The 18947-nt window shown below is 39.2% G+C and overlaps 1 protein-coding gene across 1 annotated transcript in view; it reads right to left on the reverse strand.

Annotated features, from left to right (window-relative positions):
- Positions 1-1009: 1009 nt before the first annotated feature.
- LOC108792858 (one cut domain family member 2-like) overlaps positions 1010-18947 on the reverse strand; it is an 89302-nt gene continuing 71364 nt past the window's right edge. Inside the window, exon 2 of the mRNA XM_018563733.1 lies at positions 1010-1302. Coding sequence (XP_018419235.1) covers positions 1010-1302 — 293 coding nt within the window. The remainder of the gene's footprint in view (positions 1303-18947) is intronic.

An 18947-nucleotide genomic window follows, 5' to 3' on the forward strand; every position in this document is an offset into this window, starting at 1 on the left:
TATATATATATATATATATTACCCGCATCATTTAACATCAATAAAGTCTGTCAGTTTTTCAATCATTTTGAAATGTTTGCCCATCCCATTATTGTAGCAAGGTTTATGACTTCTGTCATCTACAATCAGGGTAGGATATTAGATCTATATTGTCTTAAATGGAACTGAAGAGTGCAACAGAACTCTACAGCTCTGATGAAAACTGAAGAAGCGAAAAGTCAATAAATGGGTGCGCTTAAGGAGACCAAGAAGGACATAATAATTTCTTTGGTATCACCATCTTCCATGGAAAGCTTTAAGGCAGTTGTTATTGGCACAGAATTTTACCTTTATCTTGCACTAAACTCCAGTAGTTTCTTGATGTTTGGTTTGAGGTCTGTTTCATTGCTTTACTTTTGTTTGCTTCTATGGGATGGGTGGAACAGAACAAAAAAATCATAAACAATTACATTCCTCCATTTTCTATATGCATCATTAATGGCAGATGCTTATTCAATATTCATTTTGAATGAGCTTAGGAAAAACATTTGACAATCTATGATAATGTGCTTGTACAATAGCTGTCACTGTTCATATGTAATATTGTCTCCCCTCACAATCTTCCACATCTTTAACTTTACATCACTGATGGCTAAGATTTTTATGGGATTCATTTGATTTATACTAATTAGTGAATGGTATATAACAGAACTGAATATGTGGCTTTGTCTTGATTGTTGTATAATATTTATAATAAGCCACACTTTGTTTTCTTTTTACATTTTCCTCTATGCTACCTAACCTCATTCTGTGTGGATGTTTTCTGGTGTTATGCTATGATGCACATCAGTGTAAAATAAGAATATGTTATTTGGTCTTAGATAACAATTACATTTAAAAAGAGTGTTAAGAATATCATTGGTGCTCAACCATAACTATTTATTAGTGTTTGCCTAGCTGTTCAATATTTTTGGGTCATGTTTTGTGTGTTTCTTTTATGGTTATGAAGTTTTGGAAACAGCTCAATAGCTCATGCTTTGGAGAAAGTGCTAGAGGAAACTGAAGGCATTGCAGCATTGACCCCTGGCTCTTCTTGCCATCGATTCATGCACCGCCGGCGTGCATTCATGAAGAAGTTACTGACGGTGTTGAGCTCCAGGCCCAGCTGCTGGGAAATGGTTATTTGCATCTCTTTTGAAGGACGCTTGTTTTCTTTGAAGATAGCAATCAGGGTACGCCGTTGGAGGTCTGTAAAAACCAGACGCTGTTTTTTTGGCTGCAGGTTGCGGTCCTTCTGTTGTTCTTGTTCTTTACGTTTACAAGCTGAAAGAAAAGAGTAAAGAAAGTAAGAACATATCAAATATACATTATGTCTTTCAGTTATTGTAACTTCTATGAACATATATTACTTTCCAAAAAGATGACTAAGCAGTCTGTTTTCCTACCCTTGCTAAATAGATAAGTTAAGAAAGACTACCTGAGCACTGAAGGAAATTTTGTGGCATACTTATTGCCAGTATTGATATATACTTACTATACTTACTTTCTAGCATGTGTTCTAATTCACATTCAGTCAGGAGAACAGCATATATGTGAAATAATATCCAGCTTATATGCATTAGAATTGTAATGTTGTTTCTCTATGCTATTCATTGTGTATTGCAGAAGAGTAACAGTACTTTTTAGAGCATTGGGCAGCAGTACATTTAGCATTTCATTCACACTGCATGTTTTTAAAGTCTTCCCTTCTGGGAAAATCATAGTTTTACAACCTTCATGTAAGAAACAATTGTCCTAAAATATTATGCAGTGTGTGCACTTATAAGGTACATGCAGCATACTGGAGAGTTACTTAGACCACACAAAGCCATGTCCAATTTAGGTCAAAGCTCAAATGCAATCCAATTTGTTGACAAGTAAGTATCTATTATTTATGTAAGAGTATTTAAAAACACACAAATATAAAGGAAAGGAAAAGCCATCCTCTCACTGCCATTCCGAAATGTGCAGTCTAAATAGTGCACGCTAATTAAGGCTGTCTATAATGTAAAAAAAAAGTAACTGCATGTAAGAATGTATTTCGTGCTTTTCCTTACTTTAGCATTAGACAGAAACAGTACTTTTCTGTGGCAGATCTTATTTTTAGTTGGTTGTGGTCTCTCAAATAGTATAAGACCTCTATATATTACATAACTCTATGAACTATAAAGCAAAGTATCCTGTCAGATAAATCACATTTCCTATATTCTTAAAGGGCAGTTGTTCGCAGTTGTTCAGGTTCACCTGTGGTATGCAGAATATGGTTTACACCACAGTCGGGCTGGGAAGTTTTGCCCTCCGCTCTTACAATCACTATTCCAAGAAGGTGATTATTGGAATGGTGATTCCCAAGCACTAAATATTATTATGCATGCAGGTAGAAATACTTTGAGCTTTTTCATCTCCTGCTTTGGCTCCCAACCAGAGCGCCATAATGTTGCAAAATCCTTCCATTCTAAAAAAACAAACTAACACAATAATAAAAATAAGGTATGTCCGAGCAATCTTCCATTTATGTGCAACAAACACTATCCTATCCTGCTGAGCCCTCACAAAGTGTTGGCTACGAAGTACATTGTATTAGTGTTGCAGGAACGTAGGCTAAGACTTTAGATTTTTACATATTTTATGAAGGGATACATGAAATATGTGGGGTTTTTTTTTTCAAAAACTAGGTAGGTACAGCAAATAAATCTGCTTTTTTTTTAGAGAACTTAATAAAGAACTTACTAAACATAATAATAAGTAAGACCCTAGGGTTGACGTTGGGCAAATGGTTCTTATTTTGTACTTATACTTATTCTAGCTCCATAAAACCCACAACCCAATCTGAAACAGGAAAATGTCAGAAATGCAGTTTAAGCCAGTTAGAGCTATAGAATGGTGCTTTGCAATATTTTCCTGAACATATTTAGAAAATGTAAAAAACATGTCTGCAAGGGGCTCCGCCCAGTCTCAATTGTCTGAAGTGTATGATACTAGTAGCAGGGCTCTATGTTATTTTTTTTAAAAGATACTTTGCCTAGCATATATTATAATGTGTTTATAATTTCCACGTTCTCATTTCACTAAAGACGGTATGTTTACGTTACACCCAGCTTTTCACTACCCAGAATGCAGTGTGTGGCTGCGTTCCTAAAACAAAAAAGTGATGGACATCTACCAACAAATGTGTGGTTTTGCAGGAGGGAAAAACAAAAAAACACAAATAAAGAAATGTTTCCACTCGCTGTCAACCTAAATATATATGTATGTTAGAATAAGCAAACACTTTTCATTTAAGAAGCACTTGTTCGATGATCATTCATTGTTTCTGCATTTTGCTGATGCTGCACAACCTAGTTCTCCCTCCATCCGTCTTCTCACAGCTGCATATAAAGAAAATCAATCACTGTTTCAGCCAGTTATACTTACAGCAGAATCTGGGATGTGGAGCTTGCATGCATACATTTGCTGATTAGCACAGCTCATGTGAAGCAGAGCAAAACCACATCTTAATTGATATGTATACCGTCTTACTGTAGGCTCAGAGGCAGCCATTAGAAATATAGTGTGTATAATACTAATCTATGCATCTAACAGGTTGAATAGTTTTTCCTGTTTTACACTGATCCATAGCAGAAATTCTCTTGACTGACAAAATCATGCATTTGTATTTCTCTGTATTCTTAAATTTGTCACGACAGCCTTATGGAGAGGAACTGAAGAAGCGTTTCCAACAGAGATAGCTATAAAACGCTGTGGGCAGCCATTGTGAGGACAAACAATGCACATCTCTCACTTTTACCACTTGTTTCTTTATACAGTATATTATGAGTGAATAATATTTAGCTTTTTTTGGTACACTGTATATTAGTCTTGTATTTATTGAGGAATTACAATACTACATATACAATGCTTGTATTACCCACGCTGCAGGAGTGGATTAGGGAGGTGCTAGAATATTTCATGCAATTTCCCGACCATTCTTGCCTATTTATTAAAATTATTTTTAATCCCATTCACCCAGGTAATGGGTTGTGTCTCTTGAAGACAAAAACTACCACCTATGGTGAGATCTATGGACAGTTTAAAGATGACCTTATTGCTTTGTCACCAGAATTATTATTATATTCACAAAACCTTTTTCTTTCATGTTTCTAAATGTTGGCAAGAGTCCTATTGCATTTGTCTGTAATATAACCAGCAATTTTCAACTCATTTCAGTTAAGTGCAAGAGATTTGCTGAAAAATACAATGCCTTGCCAACTGCTCTTGAATATTACCTGCTGTCTCAAAGTGGCTGCTTAAATTACTACGGTCTATATGTGAGTGAAAATATACAAAGATGTGTTTTACATTTAACAGCTGTACTTGGCCCTATACTTTTGAATATATGATATTTTATTTCTCCCACTGGAAATGCTGCCACATTCAGATTTGCACTCATTACTGTCTTTCAAGTAAAAACTGGCAAAATGTGAAGGTGAAATTCCCCTTATGTTTCAGATATATTTGTACATGGGACAATGATGCTAGCTGTTCTTGCTTAGGCTGGCAGAGAAAGATTCTGGTTTGAGTTTCCTTGCTGTCATAGTAATTTAACCTGTATTTAAGGGTAAATATTTAAATGATTTATATAGATGATAAATTACTTTTTATGTTTGGTAACTAGGTAATGTTCCTAAAAGTGCATTTTGGTTCGCTCACATCAGAGCAGTTAAAATAGAGCTGATTTACTTGAGGAGTAAGTGAAAATACTTCACTTAAAGTGACGTAAAACCCTCAGATTTTTTAACATAAAACAATACAGTAATGTGTGCCTTACTGTAATCCATGGTTGTTTCCCTTCTCTTTGCTGCTCTTCCTTTTAAATCCGTATCTCTTCTCATGCGGGGCAGAACTTCTGTTTTGCAGCAGACTTCCTTGTCTCTGGAATAGATACATGGTGTCTGTGTGCAGGTTCACAAACTGAGCCAGCACCACAGGAAGAGGCACTCAGCTGCAAAGGGAAATTCTCCCCCAGCATGAGAAGGGATAAGGATTTAAAAGGAAGAGCAGCAAAGAGAAGGGAAACTACCATGCATTACAGTAAGGCACACATTACAGTATTGGTTTATGTTTAAAAATCTGAGGGTTTAATGTCACTTTAAACAATTGTGAGAATATTCACTTCCATAATTCTATGTAAAAAAAAATGGGAAGCATGATCGGTCTGTGCTGCCTAAAGCAAAAAGACAATTTAAAAAAGAAAATGCCTAAAACTATAGGTGTTGAAAAACCTGCAGCTGGCATTTGTATTGACAGTGAAACATGGTATATGTGATTTTCTCTGAACCATTCAATCTAAATTTTAAAAAATAATATTATTTCTGCATTTGCTGTAATATTTTTATGCAGTCTCTAACTTTACATCCAATCTCAGATGATTTAATGTTATCTATGTATCAATGACATTACAAGCTATAACATTTGTATTCATGGAGACAGGCTATTGTTTGCCAAATTAACTGTATAATTTGTTTTCCATAACTCCACATCAAAACATTAGAATGCATTAACAAAGTTGCTGATGTGAGTAATATTGGAATTACACAGCTATATTATTCAATTATTTAATAGGCGTGAAATGATTAAGCTTGGCTTAATTTCATTCCTTTCTTGAAGTTTGCTTTGCTCCTGAACTTAAACAACATTTTCAGCTTTGCCTTTCCAAAGACAGATTTTCCAATGATGGCAAAGATTTTGCCTGCGATGCATTTGTGGTGGCGTCTTAAAGATCCATTGTATTGACTAACTGGTAGGCATAGTTACACATGTGTGTGAAAATAGATTTTCCTATCCAACTCGACTGGTCCATTTACAAATTCTCCCAGATTTTCTAATTTCGGTAGTTTCTGGTCTATGACATAACTCATCAAGTGCAGACAAGCTTGAGATTTAATAGAGTGTTCTTCACTCATCCTTTTCATGTCCTCTCTTCCAGTCAACCTTTTTGCTAAAAAATCAATAACACATTTCTTAAAAGAGAATAAACAGTCAAGACACTTTATGGAAAGAAGACAAAGAAAAAATGGAGAAAGACATCCCTAGATAATAGCAAATGAAGCACGGCTTATATGTATAAAGATATATAGCTAATTGCTAGCTCACTGCTTGCAGAAGTAAGTTGAAAGATCACTGTTTGGAAAGAAAAATGTTTTTCTACTACAATATGTTTACAGTAGGGGGTGTACTGCTCCCACATGTTACGTATAAAATGCTCAAAGATTTTATAATGAAGCAGTGAAACAAAGGTCCACAGATAATTACTGATCCAGAAATGTTCTTTGAATGTGTAACAGGGTTAAGAAAAGAAAGCAGGGAAATCTCTCGTACTGTGTTGAGAACACATTGCAGGAAAGAAGAAATGCCAGTTTTTATAGCAACCAATAAAAAAATGTTTCTTTCTAACTCTCTCTCGAAAAATAACAGCCTTCTGATTGCTATAAGCAACATCACTTTTTCCTATAGTTATTATTCATTTTACCTACAGTAGATAGCCTAACTGGTGTACTTCCCCTCCATTAAATTTATAAAGATAAAGTTCTATCTGCTTTTATTTTGCCTTACCTGGTTCCTTCTTTTTCATTAATGAACCCTTCAGTTTTCAAGATTACATATCTTATTTTAGACCCAGTGATGTCATTGCTGGGTCGCTGTGCCTCTCTATGCAATGCAGGCTGGTCGCTGTGCCTCTATGCAATGTATTGCTGGGTCGCTGTGCCTCCCTATGCAATCCATGGCTGGTGGGAGGGGCCGTCAGGGCACTGTACATAACTTCCTAAAAAGTTCAGGGATTGGGTTGAGCATGTGTTTTAGGTGAACCCAGCTAGTTCACGATTCGTGGACACAGTGAACTAATATGTTTCCACCAACTACCAATATTGCACTTCCTAGCCTTTGCACTTTGGCCAGATGGCTTAGAAGGGGCCAATAAGGGGGATTTGGATAAGCCAGCCTTCTTACTATCAAAGGCTGGCACCCCTTGCAGCCACATTGACCATATGCTTAGCTGTAATATGAAAAGTATAGAAAGTGCTGCTAAAAGGTGCATAAGAAAAGATTAGCGTAAGGGTTGAAGTCAATGTTTGCTTAAAAAAGATGTAGAGCCCCCTTTGAATGTTCTTTAGGTAGAAAAATGCTGGGTATCTTGGGAAATTTAGGGGTAGGGGAGGAGAAGGATTTTCACACCTGAATATTGTTGATGTCCTGCAATGTCTTTACAGTCTGTTCCTGTCCACATGCAATACAGTCATAGTAGGTTGCATGTGTTTTTTTCACATGGCATATTTTTTCTAATGTCAAGTCATCCATCCTTCTCACCACCAGCATCTCAACCCTCCTCCTCTTCTTCACTGCCAGCACCCTATACCTCTGCCGTGCCAGCACCCCTTGTCCATCCCCCTTTATAGTTTTCCTCTACCTTTTGTTGCCTCATTTCATTCCACAAGCTGGTGGAGGACAGGGATGCCCTTACGTGCTAAATAATGGCAGTTAGGGGATAGTCTTCTGGGCAAAGAATTGTGGCTGGTTACCTACCACTGTGGTGTAGCAAAGGCCACAATCTCGCAACAAGGGGTGTTTGGCAAAGCTAGCATTAGGATGCTGGGCATGGGGTTGATTAAGGGACATTTTGTTTCTACCACTTCAGCAGCAGATATGCTACAAGTGGCTGCTCTGTGCCTTGGAGGAGCATAAATAGAAATGTTTTGTCAGCCACTTCACTACCTCCTGCATGATTCACTACTGGAGGGGTGAATAAAAATCCCATTTCTCAGAGTCTTTTTCAGCCTACATCTCTCATATGTTTGCCATCCAAGGAAGGTTTGAGGAAGGGGGGCAGCCATTGGCGCAGGTTTCAAAGCTTACCAATTTGCTGCTGCCTGCTTTTCCCCCTGGACAAAGAATCCCCTCCCCACCCCCCCATTTGCTGCTGTGTTTTGGCAGGATGGGCAGTTTGTGGTTGTAGTAGTGGCACCTTTACAGTACCCAAGCACAGGACTAGGTCAGGAGAGGTGGCATTAGCCGGTAACGGTGGCAGCATGGCAAAATTTAGCCTGGGACAATCACACAAAGCAAATACACTGCTCTCATCCACCTACACAGTCCGAGGATCTGATCTGCTTGTTGGGTGCTGGCTCTAGGGGCACGCCACAGCACTAATTCCAAGTGAAAAAAGGAAGCCGTACTCCAGAATTAAAGCTTCCATACACTGTTTAATCCATAAGCATGGATAAGCTGTACACCAATAGACAACTTCAAGCTCTCACGTGTTCCACCATGGTGGCTTGATCACAGAGCTGAGCGTCACTGCTGCTCCGGTGGGCGGAGCTCCAGGTGGGGTCCTAATTTAGGTGGCCGGAGACTGTGAGATGACCCCGCTCGGAGCGCCGTGCACCGGAGCAGCAGTGACGCGACGCTCGGCGAGGTAAGAGAAAAAACCCCGCAGCAGCCAGTCAGCGCTGGTCCGGCGAGAGGAGCTCCAGGTGGGGTTCTAATTTAGCTGGCCGGCACCTCTGAGCCAGATAAATTAGGACCCTACCTGGAGCTCCTCCCACTAAATGATCTGTATGTAGCCCTGTACTAGGGATCTAGGGGAACTAGGGATATCGGTAATTGGTATCGGCAAGTACAGGAGGGGATGTACTTGTACTTGCACTTGGGCCTGAAAAAGTGGCATCGGGACATCCCTGGTAATAAGTAAAGTAAAGTTCAGGGGTCGTAGCAAGTAATGCAGAGTGTATGGTCATTAGTAAATGATGAAAAATTCAGTGATTAGATGCATGTATTACAGAGGTTCAGAGTTCAGAGGTCAGTAGTATATTAAGGGAAGTAGTGTGTAACACACAGTGCAGAGGGTCAGGGTCAGTAATGCAGAGTTCAGAGGTCAGTAAAGCACAGTGCAGGGGTCAGGAGTAAATAATGCAGAATTTAATGGTCAGTAGTATGTAACGTACAATGCAGGGGTCAGGAGTAAATTAGCAGAGTTCAGTGGCCAGTAGTACATAATACTAAGTGTAGAGGGTCAGGATTAGGTAATGTAATGGTATGAACAAGCCCCAAGTTGTCATTAGAGAAATACAGGGGCTTATTATTTATGAATGGTCTACTAAGTCTGTGTTAATCCCTGCTTAACAGAGCAATTTTCCCACTTGTGCTGTTTAAAAGGGAGTCACCGTTACACTGGTATCAATGATGGGGTGGAAATGCTAAAATTTTGTCAAAAAAGTTTATTGTGGAGGATATCAGAGTGCAGCTTTGGACTTCTGTTCAATGCATGTGGAAGTCAGCGTGCATGAGCCAAGAATGTGTCAGCACCCGTAATGCATAGGCAGTATTGCACAGGATCTAGAGCAAAGTATATGTTTCCTGGATGAGATCAGAGTGACAATGTTAATGCAGGGCCATTCTCCTCTGTGGTCTGAGGGGTGACACAGTGTCCTCAGTCGTGATCTACACATCACCTGATGGTGAATGATGGGTACAATTGACAGGTTGCCAACCCCGGATCTAAGACTTATCACAAAGTTATTTTACTTGACTAATGCTCTTAAATGTAACAACCAGGATCACTCATAGAAATAAGCCAACAGAGGGCAGCAAAATTCCATTATGATTTTTTCTTCTGAAGCTTTCAGCTGGTTACAGATGCTCAGTCATTAAAAAGTGTAAGTAATAGACTGGTGATGTATTTTAAAAAGACAGGTATGTCGCTCACCTTTACTGTTGAATATTAGATCCAATCTTGTTTTGAATAGTAATAATAGAATGAACACACTTTGCAGGATTACAACACTATCAGATGATTAGAGCCAAGCGCTGGCATCTCAGTGAGGCATGATCAGTGTGAAATGCATGGAGGAGTCACCAACCTATAGATGTGTATTCTGCACTCTGCAGTAACAATTCTGACAGCTGCCTGCGATTGAGACAGCTTTTTAATGAGACAGAGAATTTTTTCAGTTTAGGAATAGATGATATTCACTTTGGAAGGTACAGACTTTGCAGTGCAAATGTTAGTGAATAAGGTGAAGATGTGTTCACTTTGAATACCCAATGTCCAAAAAATGTTTATATTCTTGCTAGGCAAAAATCCTCTACTTCTTTAGTAAATCATCCCAACTGCTTTGTTTGCAGTCTCTTTGACCAAGATAACTTTTTAGCTGTTATAGTTTTGAAAACAACATTTTTTAAAAATTAAATAATTTATAGATTCCTACTTTTGCTGCTTTTACTGATACCGTTGATACCGTAGATGGCAAATAACAGATTTTCTGGTTTGGATACTAAATATCTTTTCTGGATATTTCTTGCCATCTTACAAAGTAAAATTTCCCATCCGTTTTGTCTTTAGTAAATCAACCCCCTAGAGTCTGTTGCCGTTTTTATTTTACTTCCTTTTACTACTATGTTGTAAAGAGATTATAAATTGATCCATTCCTGGTCCACTCTATTCAGAATATACACACAGCTAAATGAGTCAGAAGAGTTAGAAATCCTCTCCTTATCACTAGCCAAATGAAAAATGACAAAAAGCACTTATAAATATTACAAAAACTTTCAAACAAAATTACCCATAAACTAAAACAGGCCAAATATGGACGTAATAATATACTGTTCTTTCCTAATAGTTGATCGAAAAACAAAATACAAATGCAGGAATAGATCTACTCACACTGCTCAATTGATAACACTTATTTTATTTATTAATATGAAAACTATTTATAATAATGATTCATAAATAATTAAGCAAGCTTGATTAATGATGAAAAATGACAAAGTCTAATTTGCTTTTCTTTTTTCTTCTCTTGCAGTTGCACCGAGTCAGTTTCTCAGAATGTAATGAAAGGTTTACTTGTGTCATCAAGATGCAATATATGCCTATAATTCTGTCATATATGCTATATTCCTACATTGATCATATTTTAATTACTGGTAATCTGGAAGTCAATCTTCATTTTCTTTAGGTGTAGAAGTAGTTGCCTTTTAGATTTAGTCATGGCCTTTATTCACTAAAGTGCAATATGTGCAATTACCACAGCAATTTGCAAGCAAATCAGCATCCAGGTCAAAACCTTCAAAAAGTGCTTCCAACATCGACAGTATAACCGTATGAAAGGAAATAAATGTGTATGTTGTGTGCCTTGGCATCAACTATGGATGGTATACACTGCTCCTTTTGTCAGACAAGTACCCTGGTTATCCATAGAAAAGTGAAAAACTTTTCTTTGATATCCAATAGTGGTAGTAGGAACAAAACTAGCAAGCTATTTAAAAAAAGGTGCATAAGGTGATGTAATTAATAGGCAAATTCAAAAAGCCATTATAAAGTATCAAAGCAGGCCACCAACACTGCCGTAGGCAGCCGAGTAAATTACCGACCCGAAGTGAAGTGAGCCGAACGCTGTTCGGCTATGCATTTCAGGCCTGTACGGCTGATTTCATCCGTACACCGACTAAAATCAGCCATACATCGGCTTGCTGTGGCTGGCTTCGGGTCAGTCAAACATGCTCAGCATGTTCGGCCGACCCGAAGTGCAGAAGGAGTTCGACTCAGCCGATCCAACATCTGGATCGGCTGAGCCGAACCTCCAGCAGGCTACTCACTGCTGTTCTCCTATTCTCATAGATGCCGAACAGCACTGAGTCGCCGAATGCCGCCGAGCGTCATTCGGCTTGGCTATTCTGCTCGGTACCTCTGTTCGGTACAACTGTTGATAGACGAATCCCCTGCTGTTTCCTGATTGATTGCTAGCTCCGTTCAGCCAAGAAATTTCCAACTGGCTCCTATGATCAGCTGATTGAGGGATGATGGGTGGAAGGGTGCTGACAGCGGCACCCACGCAGTGAATTTCAGGAGATTTATCTAGAATGAAATTCGAAGCATGTATACCCGGCTTTAGGTATCCATCTTTCTAATCTCCCAAAGTTGGTATGTATGCTAATGGTGCCCCAGAAAGCAGTAAAAACCTGACAGGGTCTCATCCTTTCTATCCAAAACTAACAAAACAAGGTTTAGGATAGACATTCATCAAGAAGGAAAAACAAGAATTTCATCTCAATTATATGCTTTCTAAAATTAATGTACTGTAAAATGTGGACACCCCAAACACTCCTCCAATCATTGCTTATAGGATGTGTCACAGACCCATACTACCTCTTCCTTGTTATAGCTTTAATTAATCTGTTTCTTTCTACAATGTCATTCAGTAACTGTGAAGTTAGCACATACTGGAGTCTATAGGCAGAAAAAGATAGGTATACACTGATAAATCTTTTAACATATTTGTGTATTTTTCTGTTTATAGGCCTTCAGTTTCTACCACTCTTCCCAGTTATAGATTTAATTGATCCAGTCTTTTTACTAAATGGCAGAAGGGCCTCAAGCAGCCACAGATAAGAATGTGTTCAAAGCCAAAGAACAGGCTGTTTCTCAGTGTATCTGGCAGTACAAAACATTTGAGTTTACACACATATTTCTAAGGCACAACAAAGGCCTTTATCAGCTTACAGTAGGGATGCACCGATACCGGTTTCTCAGTATCGAGTACCGATATTCATCTTTCGATACTCACCGATAACGAGTACCGAGTATGAGTACTACTTCTGCTTGAATGGAGCCAGCTTCCCGGGCAATCAGGAAGCCAGGCAGTGTGTCATTACCCGCCGCCCGGCTTCCTGATTGCACAGGAAGCTGGCTTCATGCTGTTTGGCCAGCTGGATGCTGATTGGCCCGGAAGGCAGCTTCCCAGCCAATTCTGGACAGTGTGTTTGTGTGTGTTTGTGCATGACTGGACAATGATAGAAGAAACAGCGTACTGATAAGCTTGTATCTTTGTCATTCTCCTCTCCTATCAGCATTCACCTTTATAACACACAAGCACTGCAGTACAACTTTTTGGCTTCTTGTGCTGCTTCTCCCCCTCCCAGTCTCTACTGTACAGAACTGCAAGAGGCTGAAACCTGGTCATATTCAGGTACATACACTACTTGCAATTAAAAAATACATTTGAGGCCTCATACTGATACGTGTGTAAACACATGTAAATGCGTGTAAACTCGTGTAAATGCAAAAAGTGATCTGGAAGGTATAAAGTTGTTTCTACTTACCAGACAACTTGTCTTGTGCTTAAAGTGACATTAAACCCTCAGATTTTTTAACATAAAACAATACTGTAATGTGTGCCTTACTGTAATCCATGGTTGTTTCCCTTCTCTTTGCTGCTCTTCCTTTTAAATCTGTATCTCTTCTCATGCTGGGCAGAACTTCTGTTTTGCAGCAGACAGCCTTCTTGTCTCTGGAATGGATACATGGTGTCTGTGTGTAGGTTTGCAACCTGAGCCAGCACTACAGGAAGAGGCACTCAGCTGCAAAGGGAAGTTCTCCCCCAGCATGAGAAGACATGAGGATTTAAAAGGAAGAGCAGCAAAGAGAAAGGAAACAACCATGGATTACAGTAAGGCACACATTACAGTATTGGTTTATGTTAAAAAATCTGAGGGTTTAATGTCACTTTAAATGCAGCTGGCTAGTGTGCATGACACCTAAGGATGTATTAATAAATAAAGTGCTGCATAAATTTGTGTCTTTTATATCTGTCTGGATTTCAGCTTCAAGATTTCTTGCATGTGTGTTATGCAAAACAATGGCCTGGAACTGGAGAAAAGGCTATTTTACGGTAGGAAATGTGTTTTTTCATCCTTATATTGAGACTTTTGAGCAGTTGTTGGTTGCTAAAAAATTTCCCTGATTGTGGACTGACTTTCAATGATGCAGACTAAATAAATGACTAAATCCAAAGGACTTGGTGCAAGGTGTGTTGCAGTTAAACAGAGGAAGCTTATGGGCATGTAGACAAGATTCCAGAAGTTCCTCAGACCAGTGGAGTCAAAACAGGTTGGGGGAAGAACTACTAGGCTTGTATTCCTACATGCGACTGAATATATGCAATTCGTTTTTTGTCAGATTGCTTGTTTTGAAAGAAGAAACTCGCTTGGCTACAAGATTATTCTGTGTTACAAGATAAGAACTTTCCTGAGGATTAAAAAAAATCTTAGACACTCACTTTTCTATGACTGGATTGTGTACTTTGCCTGAGGTTCTCCTATAAAAGTAAGGTGAACAATGATTTTAATGATTGCCTTTGCTGTATGGAAAGCTTTTATTGTGCTTTATTTGAGCAGCCATGTTTATTCATCTATATTTAATTTGTTACCCTCTTGCCTTGTTATAGTGAAAACTAATGTACAATATAATGTACATTCTTGGGTGAATAAAATATTTTGACCTTACACTACTTGGTGACCAACCAAAGCTGAACTGGAATTACAAATAAATTAGTTACTAGTTGTGTTTGCACATATCTAATGTGTGAAAGTGTGGCTGAGTAATCAAACATAGAAACAGAATGTGATGAAAAATAAATATGGGGAGATTAGCCCATGTGGTTTAACTTAAAGTTGAACTCCAGGCACAAACCCTTTCATCTAAAAACACTGCCTGACCAAAATAAAAGTCACACACTCTAATATTTAGTTGGAGCACCTTTAGTTTTGATTACGCCGTGGCATCATTTCGATAAGCTTATGCAATGTCACAACATTCCCATCCAGAGTTACATGAACTTTTCACCAAGATCTTGTAGTGATGATGGGAGAGTCAGACCACTATGTAAAGTCTTCTCCAGCACATCCCAAAGATTCTCAATGGGGTTAAGGTCTGACCTCTGTGATGGCCAATCCATGTGTGAAAATTATGTCAGGTATGCAGCTGACCTCATTTTTTGGTCACATAATGTTTCTGAACCTAGGCCTATTATCCAATGGAAGGATCTGACCTATTTGCTTAGCTAAATCCAGGTGGTGACTTTTTTTGGGGGGCCAGGCAGGATACAGTATATTCCTTAATAACCACATAGGATATAAATCTACCAAATGCCTTTGCAGACCAAGATGTTACCTTGAAAAAGTAGCAGTGACATCATCACTGTTCTGTATGCAGCGTTTGCAGATAGTAGATCTGTGAGAGGGGCCTAGCGGGTCCCACCCACAACAGGCTGCCTGCAGAAAACTACAGGAGTGGGCAGATACAAGGCCTGTCACTGTGCACAAAGAGCCTTAAGCTGTATTTACTAAAAGCTCCTACACAGAAGCAATATTTCACACTGGATAACTGCACAGATCTGGAAGAAATACACAAAGCACACCAAGACTCTTGCATATTCTTTATTGATTCATTTATTCATTCCTTGTATTATTATTATTATTAAAAAAATTATTAATAATAATAATAATAATAATTAGTAGTAGTAATAGCAGTAGTATTTTAAGACAAGTTATCTTATTGGGAACATAACTAGTTGATAGACCTAGTTTGTGGATTGCACAAGACGTTGGTAATTAACAAAATAGTTTGTTGACCCTTATTTGCAAACTCTTCATATTCCTGCACACAACTCTAGAATACTGTTTTAAAATATGGCACATGTATATGAAGCATGGAGTAACAATGTATTAATTTTTCAGGTTTACAGAGCAGTAATGGCAGACTGTTGCAGTGCAGATTCTGAAGTATTTGTGTTCAATATGTGTCATTTTCTGAATGATAGGTTAGAAATTATAAGTGTAATGTAACACACAAAAATTAATAGTTGTGTTACATGATATAACCATTGCTTTAAGACAGAGTGAACATTAAGTTAAAATGGCAGGTGTGAAGCCAAACCTTAACCACACCAATAAATCTGCAGGCTGTATCAACTGCGGAATGGCACAGCAAAAGTTACTCATTAAATAGGAAATCATGCTCTTTTATTATTTACAAACAGCCGAGACCATAAGCCATGCCTTGTGGAATTTAAACAGTGTATAACCCATTGCCTTAAAGAATCTGAATACTGCATTAAATGAAGTTAACAAGTATACATTTTTTTTCCTTCCAATTGGTAATCTAGTGTCCATTGTCTACAATCTATTGCATTACATTATTATTATTATTATTATTATTACTACTACTATTGATGGTTCCCATTCATTCAACTAATTCAGGTTTGGGTTTTAATCCAAATGTAAGTTTGCTCAAGGCTTTATTGAGATCTCATGCAGGTACACCTGAATGATGACGCTCTTTTGTACAAGCCACACTGCTTCCGTTAGCAAAAACGACTTCTAGAATTTGCTATTTCAGGCATCATATTGGCTGCTTTGCTGCAGTGCAACTTTTCAATTGTACAGACCACCAAACAAGGGAAGGAAGAGGTGGTTTAATTTTTTCTGAACTATAAAGAGCCTTCTGACCACTATCTCCATTGTACCTCCCTCCCACTACAGTTCTTCTATTTAATTTAGCCACAAATGTCCACAGAGGTGCAAAAGAGGGAAATTAAATGATGCAAAAGGTATCACATTTTGTAAAATTGGAGGCTTGGTACTTTCTCCTCTTCCCCAAGACATTGACCCATGAGTGTCCTTGTGGTAAATACATGGATTGATATTATTTTCCAGGTATTACAAATGATTATGTTGCAATGTTGTCACAGATTTTCTTTTTTCTACATGTAGAAAAGCATTGTTTCAGATTGTGAAAATTATAGCTGGTGATTCTGCTATTAAGGTCCTTATTCAGGAACCTCCTGTTGTAAGGTGACAGCCCCAGCTGTGCTCCTGCTTTGTCACCCTAACATACAAGCTTTTGATGGATCATTTTAATGCACATTATGTAGCTATTGTCCAATGTTTTCACCATCAGGAAACTTAACCTGAGAAATTGCATCCAGCCATTACTGGAATTAGTGTTAGTACAGGACGGGGGGCAGGAGGGGCAACAGCGAGCTACACCCTCTCATAAAATGTGTGTACTACAGCTGTAGGTGTACAGGAAAGATGTATCTGTAGCTTTAGACACCACTGCACCTCCCAGCATGCCTGGTCTGACAACTGCAGCTCTAGTGGCAAGCCATGTCAGTGGGGGTTTAGTGTATGCTGTATGTTACCCGTTATCGGTTATTCTGTGTCCCCCACAGAATATGGCGGAACCGTCTCCGGTATTACAGGGATGAAGGAAGCAGACTGGGCTGCAACTGTGTTATGGTTCTGAGTGTAAATCTGAAGCTGAACTGTGGTCAAGCTTGGCCCTCACAAAGACTCACTCATACAGCAGCACCAACCCCTGGACTGAGAGGTTCATCAAGAATCAGTTCAGCCCTTATGACACCCTGCAGGGCATTGCTCTGTAAGTGGCGGTACACGGCGGCCTGAGACAGGGTCTGTACTGGTGGAGGTGAGGGTCTTGAGGGCCTACGGGAGAAAGCTCTGAATACCATCTTATGTCAAGTTTTATGTTTGAGTACACTTTCCCATGGCTTTACATAGATTATCAAAAACTATCTGAAAAATCCCTCTTTTTGTAAGTTGTTATGAATCAGATTGGTATGCTGCAGCTGTTTTAAGCAAAGCAATAGTGTAAAAGTTATCAAATAAATTACACATCCAAAATACATGATACCAGAATACGGTGTCGCCGATGTTGTCTGTGGCATTCGTACTGTTGCGTAACATCACATACAGTTTAAACTCATCTCTCAAGCAGGATTGGCATTTTTTCCTCATTTTGTCGTCAAAGTCACATTAAGAGGAGGATCCTCTCCCTACTGTATAGTGTTGTTTAATTTTTTTTTTGTATTGCTACATGTCCCCCATGACAGTGCCCAGTTTTCCTGCCCTTTTTTGACAATCCCTTGCCTATTAGCCAATAAAAAATGGCCAGAATTGATTATCAAGATTCACATCTCACAGGCTTCAAAGGGGTTTGATTTTTAAGTTTAGATTTTTTTTACTTTACATGGGAATTGGAGAACACCCTGCAGACCAATGATGTTGGGCGAGAAAGCCTGGCTCGCAGTCTACGCTCTAATTCATCCCAAAGGTGTTCTATCGGGTTGAGGTCCGGACTCTGCGCAGGCCAGTCAAGTTCCTCAACCCCAAACTCACTCATCCATGTCTTTGTGGACCTTGCTTTGTGCACTGGTGCACAGTCATGTTGGAACAGGAAGGGGCCATTCCCAAACTGTTCCCACAAAGTTGGAAGTATGAAATTGTCCAAAATGTCTTGGTATGCTGATGCCTTAAGAGTCCCCTTCACTGGAACTAAGGGGCCAAGCCCTGAAAAACAACCCCACACCATAATCCCCCCTCCACCAAACTTTACACTTGGCACAATGCAGTCAGGCAAGTACCGTTCTCCTGGCAACCACCAAACCCAGACAGGTCCATCAGATTGCCAGACAGAGAAGCGTGATTTGTCACTCCAGAGAACACGTCTCCAATTCTCTAGATTCCAGTGGCGGCGTGCTTTACACCACTGCATCCGATGCTTTGCATTGCACTTGGTGATGTAAGGCTTGGATGCAGCTGCTCGGCCATGGAAACCCATTCCATGAAGCTCTCTACGCACTGTTGTGCCAATCTGAAGGCCATATGAAGTTTGGAGGTCTGTAGCTATTGTCTCTGCAGACAGTTGTCGACTTCTGTGCACGGTGTGCTTCTGTTTGCGCTGACCCCGCTCTGTCACTTTACGTGGCTTACCACTCCGTGGTTGAGTTGCTGTTGTTCCTAGTTGCTTCTACTTTGTTATAATACCACTAACAGTTGACCGTGGAAAATTTAGTAGCAAGGAAATTTCACGGATGGACTGATTGCACAGGTGGCAATCTATCACGGTACCACGCTCGAATTCACTGAGCTCCTGAGAGCGACCCATTCTTTCACAAATGTTTGTAGAAGCAGTCTGCATGCCTAGGTGCTTGATTGTATACACCTGTGGCCATGGAGGTGATTGGAACACCTCAATCCAATGATTTGGAGTGGTGTCCCAGTACTTTTGGCAATATAGTATGTGTGTATATATATAT

The sequence above is a fragment of the Nanorana parkeri genome, unplaced genomic scaffold, assembly GCF_000935625.1.
Source record: "Nanorana parkeri isolate BGI_ZX_2015 unplaced genomic scaffold, ASM93562v1 scaffold690, whole genome shotgun sequence".
NCBI lineage: Eukaryota > Metazoa > Chordata > Amphibia > Anura > Dicroglossidae > Nanorana > Nanorana parkeri.